Source organism: Nyctibius grandis, chromosome 15 (genome assembly GCF_013368605.1).
Source record: "Nyctibius grandis isolate bNycGra1 chromosome 15, bNycGra1.pri, whole genome shotgun sequence".
NCBI lineage: Eukaryota > Metazoa > Chordata > Aves > Nyctibiiformes > Nyctibiidae > Nyctibius > Nyctibius grandis.
The window spans coordinates 233,648-249,845 of NC_090672.1; the positions used below are offsets into that span (position 1 = coordinate 233,648).

The 16,198-nt window shown below is 38.8% G+C and overlaps 1 protein-coding gene across 1 annotated transcript in view; it reads left to right on the forward strand.

The window, feature by feature from the left end:
* Positions 1 to 16,198, forward strand: part of GLP2R (glucagon like peptide 2 receptor) — a 44,391-nt gene that overhangs the window by 19,269 nt on the left and 8,924 nt on the right. The window contains exons 6-9 of the mRNA XM_068413416.1: positions 96 to 252; positions 1,202 to 1,361; positions 6,374 to 6,434; positions 8,125 to 8,194. Coding sequence (XP_068269517.1) covers positions 96 to 252; positions 1,202 to 1,361; positions 6,374 to 6,434; positions 8,125 to 8,194 — 448 coding nt within the window. The remainder of the gene's footprint in view (positions 1 to 95; positions 253 to 1,201; positions 1,362 to 6,373; positions 6,435 to 8,124; positions 8,195 to 16,198) is intronic.

Sequence of the window (16,198 nt, forward strand, 5' to 3'; positions counted from 1 at the left end):
CGTTGATGGCAACAATAGGAATACAACAATATTTTTTTTATTTCTACAAATTAAACATATTCCAGAGGATTCATGCATTATTTTTTCTCCCACAGAAAACTTCACTGCACAAGAAACTACATCCATATGAATTTATTTGCATCTTTTATCTTGCGCGCTACAGCAGTTCTTATAAAAGACACTGTATACTACAATATTTACTCCAAAAGACCAAATGATGAAACTGGATGGATATTATACCTCAGTCCTGAGGTAACTTGTTAGTTCATTGCTAATAGTAAATATGTGTTGCTTGGGACCATAACAATTATAGTTTTGGAAGTTTGCCTTATGGCAGCAAGTTTTGAGGTGTTTGTTAGTTGAGCTTTGAATGCTGAAATTTTGCTGATAAAGCTTGGAGTAATGAAGAAAAAATCTAATTTGATAAATTGTAATAGAATTGATTTTATATGAAGCCTTGTATAGAAACAACAAATTAATCAACAGTTATATTTAGAAACATCCAATTAAGCAAAACAACTCACACCTGTAGTTCTTAGGAAGAAATCTACACATTTATTTGGCACTTACATAACAATTATATTTATTCACTATTCGTATGCATAGCACAATGCAACGCACATAAATCTTGCTTTTAAGACACTGTTATCAAACAATATATTTGCTGTGAAAGAACACTAAGAGAGAAAAAAATAGTTTAAAGGCTTTTCTGTACTAGGAAAATGTGCTAATTTTCTTGCACTTGTTTAGATAATGGAATAGCGACATCTCTCATTTGTGACAACTTTGGATAAATTATACTTGTATGATGTATGATGTATGAATATAGTTTGCCCATGTCAACAAGCAAAATTACCTGCAAGATGTTAATGGTGACTACTATTTTAATAGCTCATCAGTAAAAATTCTGATATGCAGATCATGACAAAGAACACATGCTCCAGCCTACGCTGTCACTGTCTTTTCCTACTTGTCACCTCCACTCAAACTCTCTGGCAATGTAGAAGCCTTTAAATCATTACACTCCACTCCAACCTCTCCCAAGGAGCAAGGAGAGTCTTGTGAGATACATGACCGAACCACAGTTATATCATAACCATGTGCTAGTTCTAAAACGGTTGCTAAAGTAACAAGAGAAAAATGAGGATTTTTTCAGAGCTTTTTTATATTAACAGTGATTTCTGGTCTCTCATTTCTACAGATTGTAATCATTTGCAGGACTGCCCAGTTTTTCATGCATTACTTTGTTGGGGCAAATTATTTTTGGCTATTAGTAGAAGGAATTTATCTGCATACATTATTGATAACTGTTGTACTCTCTGAAAGACGACTGCTACAGACATATATTGTGATAGGATGGGGTAAGTACATAACAATTTCCAAGTTCTTGATTCTGTGGTACTTTTTTGAGTCAGTGGTGGATACTTTGTAATGAAGAAAGAAAAAGTCTGAACTCTTGTTTGTTTGTTTGTCTTGAAGTCAGCAATTGTCAAGAAAGGTATACGAGCAGTGATACATTCGTCGCAGTTCAGTTTGACCTGCAGATACAGGAAATGGATGAATTGTTTCATAAGAAAACAGTAGCCTAGTGGACATAACAAGAAGAAATTTGATTATATTTGGCTGTATTTTCTCTCATTGCTGAATATTATGGTGCTATCAGCAACTTAATTTTCTACCTTGGTAATAGAGCATCTACAGGGCAAATATGTCTAAATATTAACAATTTTCTTTTATAAGTTCACCTTCCTAGCTCACCTTAAAGTTCTAAAATGTGCTTTGAGTTAGAGGACAATCTGAAACACTGCATGATTCAGATTTTATATTTCAGACATTTTTCATGGAATAAAGACAATGTAAAGTTAGTTACAAGCATTTGAACAATTTTGTGTAAATTATGTCGTGTAATCTGACAGTTATGTTTGTTGCTTACTCAAAGAGCATAATTCTGTATCTTGCCTGGACAAAGGAGAAAATTAAGGTTTCCCAATTCCCAATAATCATCTGAAATCTACCTGTTCAACTTGAAGGCCTTTGAAGGTTTTAAATGAAGATAAAAAATGTACTCTTAGACAATATGTAGGTTTGTTGCAAGAGTTATTGATTCAAAACCAGTGGTCTGAGTTATGGAGGACGATAGGATGGATGGTCATAAGAACTTCTGACTGTAAAACTTTTATCAATATATGGTTTTGCAAGCTGGTTCACTATCACCATGTCTATGTCTATTGAACTATCTTGTTAAATGTAAAATTGTGTATCCAAGACTGTGACACTACGGTGTATAGCCCACTTAAAAACAAAGGAAAACTTATTTTTAGAAAATTTGATTGTGGTGGACAATTATGTAGTTGTAAATAAATTATTCCATATTTGCTGTGCTGTACTGCTTGCTAAAATTATCTGCTGAGGATAAAGAGGTATGATTTTAAAGAGGTGTTTAAACTCAAACATAAATAGCTTAAGCAAATGGCAGCCAAGATTGAAATCATAATCATTACAGTTGGAATGCTACAGCATTTACATGTTTAAAGGAAATTTTTGGTTATTTTTATCCAGCCTGTGGCAAACTCCCCGTCAGTTTGACAGTAATTCATGTCATTCAGTTTTAGTTGTCTAAAAGTTGTACTAGGCTCTCTCTGTAACAATCACAGGGAATGAAGACAGTTCACTTTACTACTCTTTGACATCTACCTTACCTCTTGAATTTTGAAATGGGAATTGGATAGCATCTAAAAAAATAGCCTACTGGAGAAATTTCTAGAATTAAGTGAATTTCAGAAAAGTCCATTTTTCATGTTTTTCTAATATGACTGTATTAATTTATTAACAAAGAACCATTGTTGTAGAAAAATGCCAATGCGTAAAGCAAGAACTGGAACAGGACTTAAGCATCTAAAATACCACACAGAGGGAAACCTGAGCAAAAAAGTTTCAAAAGCACGATATAAAACCCTGTTGAAGTACATGAGATATAACTTAATTTAGGGCAAAACTATCTGGTCTGAAAGAATAAAGATCCATTAAAGAACTCAGAAACCTTAACTCTCTTTTATAGAAATGGCTTGTGTTTACTACTACTGGACAAGATTAAAAGATATCTGACTTTTGTTTCTCATAGCATTTGAATATGTTCATAGTTTCGAATACGCATGAGATGATAGTATTGTATGCATTGTTCTGAAGATCTCAATACAACAGATTGCTTCACTTCATGCATTGTGTAATCTTGTTATTAAAGATCAATAAAAAAGTACTCAGACCTAGTAATTTTGACAGTGGCAGATTTAATTTTGGAATATTAAATCAGTTAGTTACAAGTGAATATAAAACTCGTAGTTGATGTTGTGTCAATTTTTTTCCTTTTGTTAACAATAAGAACACCTATGCTTTTTTCTTGTTTTACAGTTTGAAATCCAAAATAAGATTTTATTTAGCTTCCTGTAACAATAGAAAAGCTCTATCAGACTGTTCAGCACCTCACACCTCTTAGGTCTTTAAAGACCAGATAAAAGCTAGCATATGTCCAGCAGTTAAGAAATTCAGGTTGTTTTGGTCTAGGCTCATGAGAAACTGAGGAGTTCTGAGGCCCTGATGATAAATGCAGAGCCTTCACTACTGATCAACATGACAACAATTAACGCGGAAAGAGCTAAGAGTACAGAACAAGGATTAAACAGAGGTGTTTGTAATGGGAACACACATGTTTTCAGAAATGGCAGTCTATGCATATAAAGCAAGTGCTGTAACCTTGGGATAATTTAGTTTCTCATGTTTAAAACAAAAAGGTTGATCTATTGTTTAAATCAGAACTGTTTCATTTTATAGCATAACCTGACATTTTTACATCAGAACAGAAAGGAAAAATCATTGCTTTTAATTGAGGAAGCATGTAGAATGGGGAAAGTCATGTTTTATTGCATACTTGGAAAAAAAGTTATTTTTTTCACATCTGAAACAGAAGTATTGATCTTCAAGTTATATTGAAGTTTAACTTTATCAAGTTAACGTAGTAAACAATTTGATGGAAATCAGTATTTAATACCTATGATGAAGAGATAAGGAAAGCTTAAACAAACTAGTCATCAATCACTTGGAACATGGTCCCTCAAAGTCAATACTAGATACTCAAATGCAGTTCTTCCAGGTTCCAAGGCAGACATGAAATTCCACATATGAAATATTTTTTCATCAAATCCACATGTACATATATGCCAGTATATTACAGCTCAGATTTGGTGACTAAATCTAGGTACATATTGATTTTTAAAAAGATAAAATACATTCCTATAATCTTCTCTGCACAGTCAATGATGAGTCCCAAGTATTCCAGAGAAACTTCCTTATGCTTACAGGGAAATCAAGTTGTTAATATTAAAAAAATTTTAACTTTCCTTATTATCTATCTATGAAGTCAAGCTCCATATGATTAAAACAGAATTCTTATTTTTTTTCATCCTCATGCCATCTCCTGACCTCTGCTCCTCCAGTATGATTTATGCTGTGTTCATTCAGTGCTCTGAGTGGTGTTTTTATATCAGACTTCCTGTGGGTTCTTAGAATCAGACAGTGCTTAAATCTTTAGTTTAGTCTACCTGATGGAGGAGAGGATTCATTTTATCTAACAAGGTTAAATTTAGGTAACTAATATGGAGACTCTCCCCAGAACCAAAGGAAGAAGACAAGTACCTTTGAAGAGTGAATCATTTCAACTTTTAAGAGAAGTGGGATATTACCTTAATCTTTTCATGCATCTCTAGTCACATTGGAACTTGTCTTATTTCCTACAGCATCCTTTCTCTGGCCTTACCTGTACTCTTCCACTATGCTGCTGTGAGGATTATTTTTCAGGCTTGCAGTTTTCAACATGATATCCCATTTTTGGCATTCCTACTTTTCCTCTTTTGCTTCTTTCTCATCAGACATTAACTACTTTCCTTCACTTTCACGCTCATTCTCATCCTTCCTCATCTATTAAAAGTTTCTGTCAAAGCATAATACCACACTTCTTTGTCCATTGCCAAGCCTCTGGGCTTTCTCCTCTGCTGCACTGTATACTTTAGAGGGTCCTCCTCACCATCCATGCCTTGATTTCTCTGTTCCCTCTCACATTCCTCTTTAAAGATCCCTTGTGCTATATTAATATGGCTGTATTACCATACAGGCTGCTGACACACCAAGACCACCGTCTTTCATGCTAGTTAGTGTTGTCTCATTGCTTCGTCACTCTTCCTACCTCTCCAAATCTATTTGTTGCTTTGATCACCAGCTTGTTGGAACAGGGACTAATAATTTTATTCCTTGTTCAAACTGCAATAGGACAAGTCTGTTAAGAAATTTGCTCACTACTATAAAAGTATGAATAATATACATAATAACATCACCTCATCTTCTTGGGTATCCTCTTTCCCCACGTGACAACCTCATATTCCCCTGAATGTGTAGATCCCTTCCCAAGTGGTCCATGCTCTGATTGTTCTCTCAGACCTACTTGTTGCATCAATGCCATCTCCTACCCAAGTGAGACCCTTTTTACCCACTCAGAAGTCTATTATCTCTGAGAGTATTTTGCTTCTGGCCCTTTCCCCCTATTGCCACACTCCAACTCTCCTCATGACCTTAGCTAGTGTCCGAGAACCCTGAATAGATCCTTTTCTGGTGCCAGTGACCCACATTTCCTTTCCTTTCTGCCACACCCACCAGAAAATCTGTGTGTTATTGGGCTGAGAATCCAGTCGAACACCTGCCTTTTGTAGCTCACGTGCATTGTGCTTGTATTGAAGCTTGTGCCCACACATTTGTAGACCAATGGAATAGTGAGGTAACCCTTTATTTCAGGGGCTTTTTTCAGTCTGCAGTCTGTGATCTCCAGGAGGGGAGCAACAATAGGGGAATGGGGACCACAGATTATCATTAAGGGGTCCAGGAAAGGTAAGCCAGGAAAACAAACCTTTGTCAGTTGTTTTAATTAACTAGACAGAGTTCCGTAACTCCACTGAAAACTCTTTAAGGTTCAACAAATAAAAATGTTAACAATGGGTGCCTTAGGTAGTCTGTGAGGCCTCACGTACCAATTATTCTGAATTCTCAGGGTCCGGAATTTAGAAGATTTGGACAGGGGAGCAGTGTATGTGTGTGTATAAATATGTATGTACATATATCAGTCTGAAAATGCAAGATTCAACTATACAGTGAAATTTCATTTTGTACTTGATCTACAAATGGGAAAAGCCAGGATCAGGTTGATTTTTGTACAATTCTACATAGAAGACTGAAAAGCATACGTCTTTGTACCATGCACTACTGTAACATATCTGTGTTTTGTATGAACCATTCTGCAATCTTGGCTGTAATTGACTCCTTTTCTTTTCAGTTGTTCCTATCCTGTTTGTGGGCCCTTGGGGAATAAGCAGATCAAAACTGGAGAACACAGGGTAGGTTACTAAATAAAATGTGCCTTAGAATACTGTCTTTCTGTTTCTGGAAGCCCTTGACAGTAATTGACACAAGTGTTGACTATTAGATTATATTAAGATTATACAGCACCTATTAATATTTGAAACATGTTCTAGGTTCATTTTAGTGCTATTACATTAAACTACTTCTAGGAATTCTCAGATTTATCTATGCATAAATCAAGAAGTAGAATGAACATTCACTGTTCCTGAAATGAAAGCTGTTCACAGAATCACAGAATCACAGAATGTTAGGGATTGGAAGGGACCTCGAAAGATCATCTAGTCCAATCCCCCTGCCGGAGCACGATTGCCTAGACCATATCACACAGGAACGCATCCAGGCGGGTTTTGAATGTCTCCAGAGAAGGAGACTCCACAACCTCTCTGGGCAGCCTGTTCCAGTGTTCGGTCACCCTCACCGTAAAGAAGTTTTTCCTCATATTTATGTGAAACCTCCTGTGTTCCAGCTTGCACCCATTGCCCCTTGTCCTGTCAAGAGATGTCACTGAGAAGAGCCTGGCTCCATCCTCTTGACACTTGCCCTTTACATATTTATAAACATTAATGAGGTCACCCCTCACTCTCCTCTTCTCTAAGCTAAAGAGACCCAGCTCCCTCAGCCTTTCCTCATAAGGGAGATGTTCCACCCCCTTAATCATCTTCGTGGCTCTGCGCTGGACTCTCTCTAGCATCCAGTGTTCACCCACTTACATGAAGCATATCGTCAGCACAAACATCTTCATGGAGAGCATCTTGTTAGTAAGAAAAGGAGACCATTGTTTTCCTTGGAGACTATCTACACTTTGAGTTTAATCAGTGTTCACTGCCATTTTGAAAAACAATATTTGTTATGGAGGATAATGACAAAAACTGATACTCAGTAAAAGCTGATATTACATGAATGTGTTCAGTATTCAGTGAATGAACCAGTAAGAATAACTTGCACTAGTAAGCATCAGTTTTCCAGTCTTCTGGTCTTCAATGATGCTGATAATGGCAACACATAGACTTTGGGGTTCATGTATGATTTCTTTTGTTCCCCTTTTTTGCACATGGTTCCTAGAGAGTTTTGTTTGGAACACCAATATAGTTATTAAGTAACAACATCAGGAACCAAATCACAATTGCAGTGTCATAGAGTCTGACATTATACAGACTGTAAATGACAAGCCAAGATCCTACAGATTTTCAGGCTAATTAGCAAGAGGGAACACGTGCATAGGAATTAGAAGGTTGGAGCAGGAGAAAAGGAGACAGCTTCAAGGAAACAGTATGCATACTTTTTAGCAGGTTGAGAACCATGGTCACAATTCATAGTTTACCCATTTACAGTTTCCAGTTTCAGATGGATAAATTTGAGTATGATGAATTCCATTATGAAGGTTTGGTGCCATGTACAGTTGTTATATGGATCCAAAGACTGATTTTGCTAGATAGTTCTGAAGTTTGTAGTCTAGGGAAACCTCTCTCAACATTCTGGTGGAAAGATCTTCAAAATAAATACAACTGTTGGGAGACTCTTCCTAGTTTTATTCCATTTCTCTGGAATGCCACCTGAAAAAGTTGAACTTTGTCAACTTCCTTTTGAAATATATACATAGGTTATGTAAGCTTTCTAATTTTTTTCTATAAAAATAATCTAATTATTCTTTAAATTATTCTTCAGGTGTTGGGGAACAAATGAACACATGGGAATCTGGTGGATCATCCGAGGACCAATGTTGTTTTCCATTGCAGTAAGAATTATTTCATCTGCTCCTAATATCATGTACAAGCATGACTATCTTTTGTGAGCCTTTCTCCAAGTATAATCCAATTCTTGGATTAGAAAAGATGAGACAGAAAAAATTGTAAAGGAGGTTTCTTACTGCGGCTGGATGGGCACAGCTTCTTTTCTGTCTATCTACAAACAACAAAGATTTCAATGTCAAACTCTCAAAACACTGCTGTTTATCTGTGCAGTGAATGCTGCATAGCTCCTTCTGTATCAAAGATGGAGCCTTTTGTCTCTCATCTTTTTTACTTCTCGTATTTTTACCCTCATTTTCTCAGTGAGCAGGTTACTTAGGAGAGTGATACTATGTGGTGAGCACCACTAGAAAGCTCCAAATTCTCTGTAGAGGAAGATCTTATGATAATAAGGATGCAGAGAAGTAGCAACAGAAGTACTGATGGTCATGGGGACAAAGCATTCACCTCATGAAAAAAAAAAAAGCAGCATATCATGACAAGACTGAGTTATTAATTTTTTTCTTAAACAAATGCAAAAAAGTGTACACCTGAAATGTGGTGATAATGAAGAGATGGAAATAGCATGATCAAAACAACTCATGAGGACATGATTATGAACACAGAATTTTGATAGGTGGGACTATGGCATGTGTCCAGAATACCTTATAGTCTCACACAGTCAGTGAAGCATAAAAGGATTAGAGGAATTGGTGATTTGGTTAGCTAGACAGATAGCAAATATTGCAGGGAAGAGATGTACTTTACTCATGCAAATGTGTACAGGGAGTAAAAGAAGGACTGCTCAAAGTGTAATATTGAGGAACTGATGCATTCAATGCATCAGCTGGAAAGGAGGGTATTGGTTTCTGTCACACTGGAGAAAAGATGTGGAAATTAAAACTTTAGAGAAGAAATAATGGACTTTGTTTTCCTGCTGCTGAGTTGGAGAGAACTGTGTGAGAGAGAAAGTGGGCATAGCTGTGACTGAGCTGTGAACCAGTGTCCTGGTTTGGCCTAAACCAGGCTGATTTTCCTTTCAGTGATTTTTGCTTTCAGCTAAGTCTCCTCTAAGTAACTGCACTTTCTGAAACTAACTGCATGTTTGCAGACAGTGTCTGCCTCCAGGACTGTTAACGCCCGAAGTTTGTAGTTATCGCTGAGGCACCGGTAGGGATGTTGTGCAGTAAGGCTCTTGCTGTACTTATTCTTAGAGAAACCAAGGTCACTGCTGAATTCCTCACTGCTTACAAGTGAAGAGCCGAAGGGGGGTTGCAGCTGCAGGGGGGAGCAGACAGGGCAGGTGACCCAAAATTGACCAACGAGGGTATTCCATCCCACACATGTCATTCTCGGTATAAAGGGGGGGGATCACGAGGGTCTCGCTCTCTTTCTGCCATGGCCGGTGTCCAAGGAGGACTCCGTCTGTTTTCCTGCTGCCCCCGATCCCGATCTGTGCATCCCTGAATCCAGCTCTCAACTGTTGCTAGGCCCAGCCTGGGCCTTCCCGGAGCCTGCCCTGCAGTGCCGGTGGTGACGTGGCTGACTTCAGGGGAGCTCAATCTTGGTTTTGTATATATATTTGTATATATTTGATTATCTCTATTATTATTATTATATTCTTTTTCATTATTATAGTTTATTAAAACTGTTTTAACTTTCCAACCCAGAAGTCTCTCTCCCTTTTCCCTTTCCCTTTCCCTTTGGGGGGAGGGGGGGGGATAACAGAGGGCATCTGCCACAGGTTTAATAGCTGGCCCAGCTTTAAACCGTGACAACCAGAGAAACACGCTTAGTAGCCATCAAAAGAAGTAAATAATTAGAAGGACAATGGAGGACTCTGTATCAAAAAAAAAAAATTGCAGTGGAGAGAAGAGCCAGAAAAGAAAGCAAAAAAGTTTGAGAGGTAAGAGGAGGCAAAAGCCAAAGGAGAGCATTAAGAAAGACTGAAACTGTCCCAAAACTGAAGGAAAGGTCAAGATGGACAAAGTCCAGACCTGAGGGAATCTGAACTAAGTTCTTCCTGGATATGTCTAATTTTGAAAGAAGACTCAATCATCAGTTTACTTTTTGAGAGCCTGAGCAGAAAATACACAGCCAGTAGAACACAACCAGCAGAAACAAATAATAGCATTTTTGTTACATCAAAGACATCAAGTGTTTTGCTTTTGTTGTAAGAATATTAAGTTCACTGATGTTAGTATGCTCAACCCAGAGCAAGTCCCCTGAATAACAGGAAATTAAACAGACCTAAGAGGCAGGAATGCATTCCAAAGTAATTTGAAGACTAGTACTTGGATGGAGACAATCAGTAATTTAAAAATACCTTTTAATTCATCTGTTTCTGCACAATTTCCTTTTAGCCAGTGACCCAACAAGGCATTATCTTTGCTGTTGTAAATCAGTGCAAAGAACTAAGGGTGTGAACCACTGTTTTTAGCAACAGAAGTAATGTCAAGATTGCATGTTGCATCAAGAACAGAGCACGTTGGAGGAAGTGATTATTCCTCTCTGTTCAGCCTTTGTGAGAGCCCATCTGGAATACTATATATGACATTAACATACTGGAAACAGTCCAGCAAAGGCCATGAAGGCTATTGGAGCCTGTAGCACATGATGCACAAGAAGAGGATGAGAGAACTGGGTTTATTCAGACTTAAGAAGAGAAAGCTAAGAAGCAATCCAATTGGTGTCTCCAGTAGCAATAACAATGGGGGCATACGGGGCCAGGAGAGTACTGCAAAAGGATGGTACAAAATAGACCAGAGCTACAATATATAAAGTTTGGAGTAGATGCAAAGAAGTTTCTAAAGATAGCTCCTGTCATCATCACCCAAAACTAGGGGAAAATACTTTTTCCTGGGTTTTTTTTCCTTCATTTTCTATTGTAATTAGTGCCACTTTTGTCCTTTGTTATTTTGGAACAAATGCGATATAGTTTCCTACTACAGACCAATACAGAAATATCAAGACATAAAGTGACAGGAGGGATAAACTTTTGTTCAAAAATCCCTCTAACTAAAGTTGGCAAAAAGAGAGGTCATCTTAGATTTATATGTAAATAGATACACATATATGTTATTCCTCTATCATAATTTTTAATCCCTGCTTTTTTGTATTACATTTTGGGATCTTCTGCCTTGGTGCTCTTTCAGAGATTCAGGTAGCCCCAGCAGTTTAATTTACTCTGAGCATGTAGCCAGTGATCATTACCAGAGCTTATAGCCACTAAGTATTAGAGAATACAGAAAAAGTGTGAAAGATACAGCATTATCTGTTAGACTTTATGGACTTCTTTCCACAGAATAACAAGAAGCATCTAGAGGACAGTTGGAGCTGTTTCACCTCCCAGCAATATGTATAGAGGACCAGGCTCAGATTCTTCCTGGGATTACGTTCTTAAACCTAATAGCCTGTCTGTTGAGTCTTGTAGTATTGAGTCCTTGAAGTGTTGAAGGAACTCACATATCCTCACCCATTGCTTCTTACCTGTGTATTTTGATACCAGTGCTCATTTTAGAAGGAACCATACACTTTCTGAAAAAATGTCACTAAGACATCCTGTTGCTCTTAGGTTGCAAGACATTCTGTCTGTGATTGTTTCTCAGAATCACTAAGTGACCTTTACTTGGAAAGTACTTCTAAGGTAAACAGAAATTATATGTGCAGACCTGATATCACAGAATCCAATTTGCCAGTGTACATGGTGGTGGCCAGCAGTGGAGCTGAACATGGTGAGATTCCTTCTGTGGCTTGATCAGCATTGGCATCACTCCACTGCTGATACCATGGGAGAGGCAGGGAAGGAATCAATGAGAACTAAAACTGAAAGGTTAAGCAAAAGGGATGATATCAGATTGCAGGAAAACAGAACGTCAAATGTGACTAGAAGTGGGGAAGAAGAAGGAGTAAAGAGTGGTGAAGAGGAACTAAGAGGATGGTCAGCAAGATAAATTGGATACAGGAACAGACACAGCGTGGAGGCAAGAGAAATAAATAGTGGTCAGAAATGAAGGGGTTAGAAACCCAGAGCCAGATCATGTAATAACCAGACAGGATGTTCGCAATATTCTGTTCTTGAATATAATTCAGTAAACTTATCTAAAATCCACTGGCAACATGAGTGTCAGCACAACCTAATGATGGTTGTGCATGAATTATAACAGCCAGGTACTGCAGATGGACCTTGTCCTCATAGGGCATAAACTGCTGTACAGGACAAAAGCTCCTAACCTTTTTCTTGTGAAATGTCAGAAATGCAAAGTTCGTATTTCCTTTTTTTTTTTCTTCTTCCTGGACCTTATTCCACAGTCCTGTTTTGTTTAAAATAAAATCTAAAGAATCTTGGGGAAAGCACCATGATAGCTCATATGTTGCTATTTCCTGAGCAGCTCTATTTATGTATAGTCAGCCTGGAAAAGAATGGTGGTACCTCGCTGATGACACAAAACTTTGAGGAGTGGCCAATACACCAGAAGGCTGTGCTGCCATTCAGCGAGACGTGGTCAGGCTGGAGAGTTGGGCAGAGAGGAACCTAATGAAGCTCAACAAAGGCAAGTGTAGGGTCCTGCACCTAAGGAGGAATAATCCCATGCACCAGTACAGGTTGGGGGTTGACCTGCTGGAAAGCAGCTCTGCAGAGAAGGACCTGGGAGTTCTGGTGGACAACAGGTTCCCCATGAGCCAGCCCTTGGGGCCAGGAAGGCCAATGGTGTCCTGCGATGTATTAGGAAGAGTGTGGCCAGCAGGTCAAAGGAAGTTATCCTCCCTCTCTACACTACCCTAGTGAGGCCACATGTGGAGCACTGTGTCCAGTTCTGGGCCCTCCAGTTCAAGAAAGATAAGGAACTACTGGAAAGAGTCCTTTGGAGGGCTACAAAGATGATCAAAGGACTGGAGCATCTCTCTTACGAGAAGAGGCTAAGGGAGCTGGGTCTTTTTAGCCTGGAGAAGACTGAGGGGGGATCTTATCAATACTTACAAATACCTTAGGGGTGGGTGTCAAGAGGATGAGGCTAGACTATTCTCAGTGGTATCCAGTGACAGGACAAGAGGCAATGGGCACAAACTGAAACATGGGAAGTTTCATCTAAATATGAGAAAATATTCTTTCCTTTGAGGGTGCCAGAGCCCTGGAACAGGCTGCCCAGGGAGGGTGGGGAGTCTCCTTCTCTGGAGATATTAAAGACCCTCCTGGATGCGACTCTGTGCAATGCACTCTAGGGGAACCGGCTTTGGCAGGGGATTGGAATAGATGATCTCCAGAGGTCCCTTCCAATCCTAACCATTCTGTGATTCTATATACATATTACTGCCATCCAGAAATTTCAGAGTACATCAAAAAGAAAGTAATTATCTGAGTTTAGTGGTGGAGAACTGGAAGAGACTATGATGGGTGTAGTTCTTAACACTGATCTTAAAAACACCATGTGCCATTTTTGTTTCTTTGTCCCACATTAGGTAATAAATAAAGTATTATCATTCTTGCACATAGCTTGCATTTTAGATTTTACATTGAAATGACTGTTTTTAGCTGTAGTCCCACATTGCTACTAAATAGTTTTATATTTTTAATGTGGGGTGGTAAATAATTTTCATAATATCAATACTTGTGATAGGATCACCCTGCTTAGACCTTCAAAAGCTCTGATATAGGGATCATGACATATCCATTGTAACGACCAATTCAATGTATGGGTTGGATGAGCAGACAGTGAGGTGGATTGAAAACTGGCTGAATGGCCAGGCCCAGAAGGTGGCACGAAGTCTAACTGGAGGCTAGTAACTAACAGTTTACTCAGTACTGGGTCCAATCCTATTTAACATCTTCATTGATGATCCAGACAATGGGGCAGAGTGCACCCTCAGCAAGTTTGCAGATGACACCAAACTGGAAGGAGTTTCTGAGATGCCAGAGGACTGTGCTGCCATCCGGAGGGACCTTTCCAGGCTGGAGAAATGTGCTCACAGAAACCTCATGAAGTTCAACATGGAGCAGTGCAATGTCCTGCAGCTGAGGAGGTACAACCCCAGGCACCAGTATATGCTGAGGTCTGCCCAGCTGGAAAGCTTCTTTTCAGAAAAGGACCTGGAGGGTCCTGGCAGACACCAAGCTGGCCATGAACCAGCAACATGCCCTTGTGGGGCAAAGAAGGTGAATGATATCCTGGGTTGCCTTATGTAAAGCATTGCCAGCAGGTCAAGGAAGGTGATCCTTCCCTTCTGTTCAGCACTGGTTAGGCCACACTTAGAGTGCTGTGACCAGTTCTGGTCTCTTCACAGTACAAGAGAGACATGGATGTACTGTGGAGAGACCAGCAAAGGGCTGAGAGAGCCGGGAGTATTCAGCCTGGAGAAGGCTCAGGGGGATCTCATCAATGTATATAAATACTTGAAGGGAGAGTGCAAAGAGGACAGAATCAGGCTCTTCTCAGTGGTGCCCAGTGACAGGACCAGAGACAATGGGCACAAACTGAAAGAAGAGGTTTCCTCTGAATATCAGGAAATGCTTTTTCACTATGAGAGTAACCGAGCACTGGCACAGGTTGTCTGGAGAGGTTGTGGAGTGTCCATCCTTGGAGATATTCAAAAGCCATCTGGACATGGTCCTGGGAAACCTACTCTAGGTGGCCCTGCTTGAGCAGGAGAGTTTGACAAGGTGACCACCAAAGGTCCTTCCAACTTTAACCATTCTGTGATTTTGTGATTTTGCTTCCATGTTGTGGTGTAAATTCTCTCTTTTCTATGAAACATTGAGAGTAAAAATATTTCAATCTTATGGCAGTCATTTTCAATTAAATTTTAATGTGTTCTGTGAAAAGCAGAAGTTCATAATGGAAAACCATTTTTAGAATAAATAACATTTTTCAGACAGAAGTAATTTTGGATAGAAAATGCTTCCTAGCTTTACTTTTGAAGAACCTTGCAGTGTTGACTATGATTAATTCTTTGTATTTGTAAAAAACAAAAAAATATAATAAAAGGAGAAGTCAAATTCTAAAAGTTAGGCAAGACCAGAAGTAGTCATCCATTTAAAGGTAACTCACCCCCTCTTGTACATGTCCATAGCTATATCTCCCTTAACTTGTCCAAAGAGATGTCCACAAGATTAATTATTGCTGCAGAACAGAACAGGAGAGGACAGTCTGCAAGACTTGCACTTGAGTAACAGAGATGTGTGAATGACAAGAGGAAAAGGATGAGGAAAAAGGATAATCCTGAGCTTAAGGTAGTTCAATGCTGCCTCAGAAAATTGCTTTCAAACTCTGTCTCTGTCCCCAAATTCATACACAATGCTAGGCAAAATATCACAACTGGTTACTAATTTCTGGTTTTTGCTTTTTAATGCCAATGAGGTAAGGGTTGAGCACTTCCAGTTGCAGCTAAAGTAACAAGTATGATACTCTCAGTAACATAATGTTGGTGCTAATTGCTCTGCAAAATCAAACCAAAGCACCTCTAACTGACGAGATCTTACACTTTGGACCTCCATCTATTTATGCTTTAGTTGTTCAGGTTTTTTTTTAGAGGGAATAATATCCACTTATCACCTTGTGCTGTTTTAAAGATACATCTGTGCACATTTGGGGAGAACAGCATGAAAAGTGTTCGATTCTTTACACAGAATAAGAACTAGGGTTCCAGCAGTAATACTTACACATCAAAAGAAGACAAGAAAAGTAGTCCTGAATCATTTTCCATCCCCAAAATGAGGAAGCAGGGTTCTGTGTTAAAATTAAAATGTAATTTTGTACTGGAAAATCATGTATCATAACATATACATAAACCAGGCTGAATAAGGCAATGCTAAATTTCTCAACTTTGCAACCTTAATAACTTTTTTGCATAGGGCTTTTGGTCTGTGGAAATTAAATAGTTAACACCTCATAGACATTTGCAGGCCTCATTAGAAAAGAAATATTTGCAGAGTGGTCTTGGCCAAGTGAGCACAATTTAATTAACAAAGGAGTGAATTATTCCTAAAAGAATGCCCAGGGCTTCCTTGTCTGGCT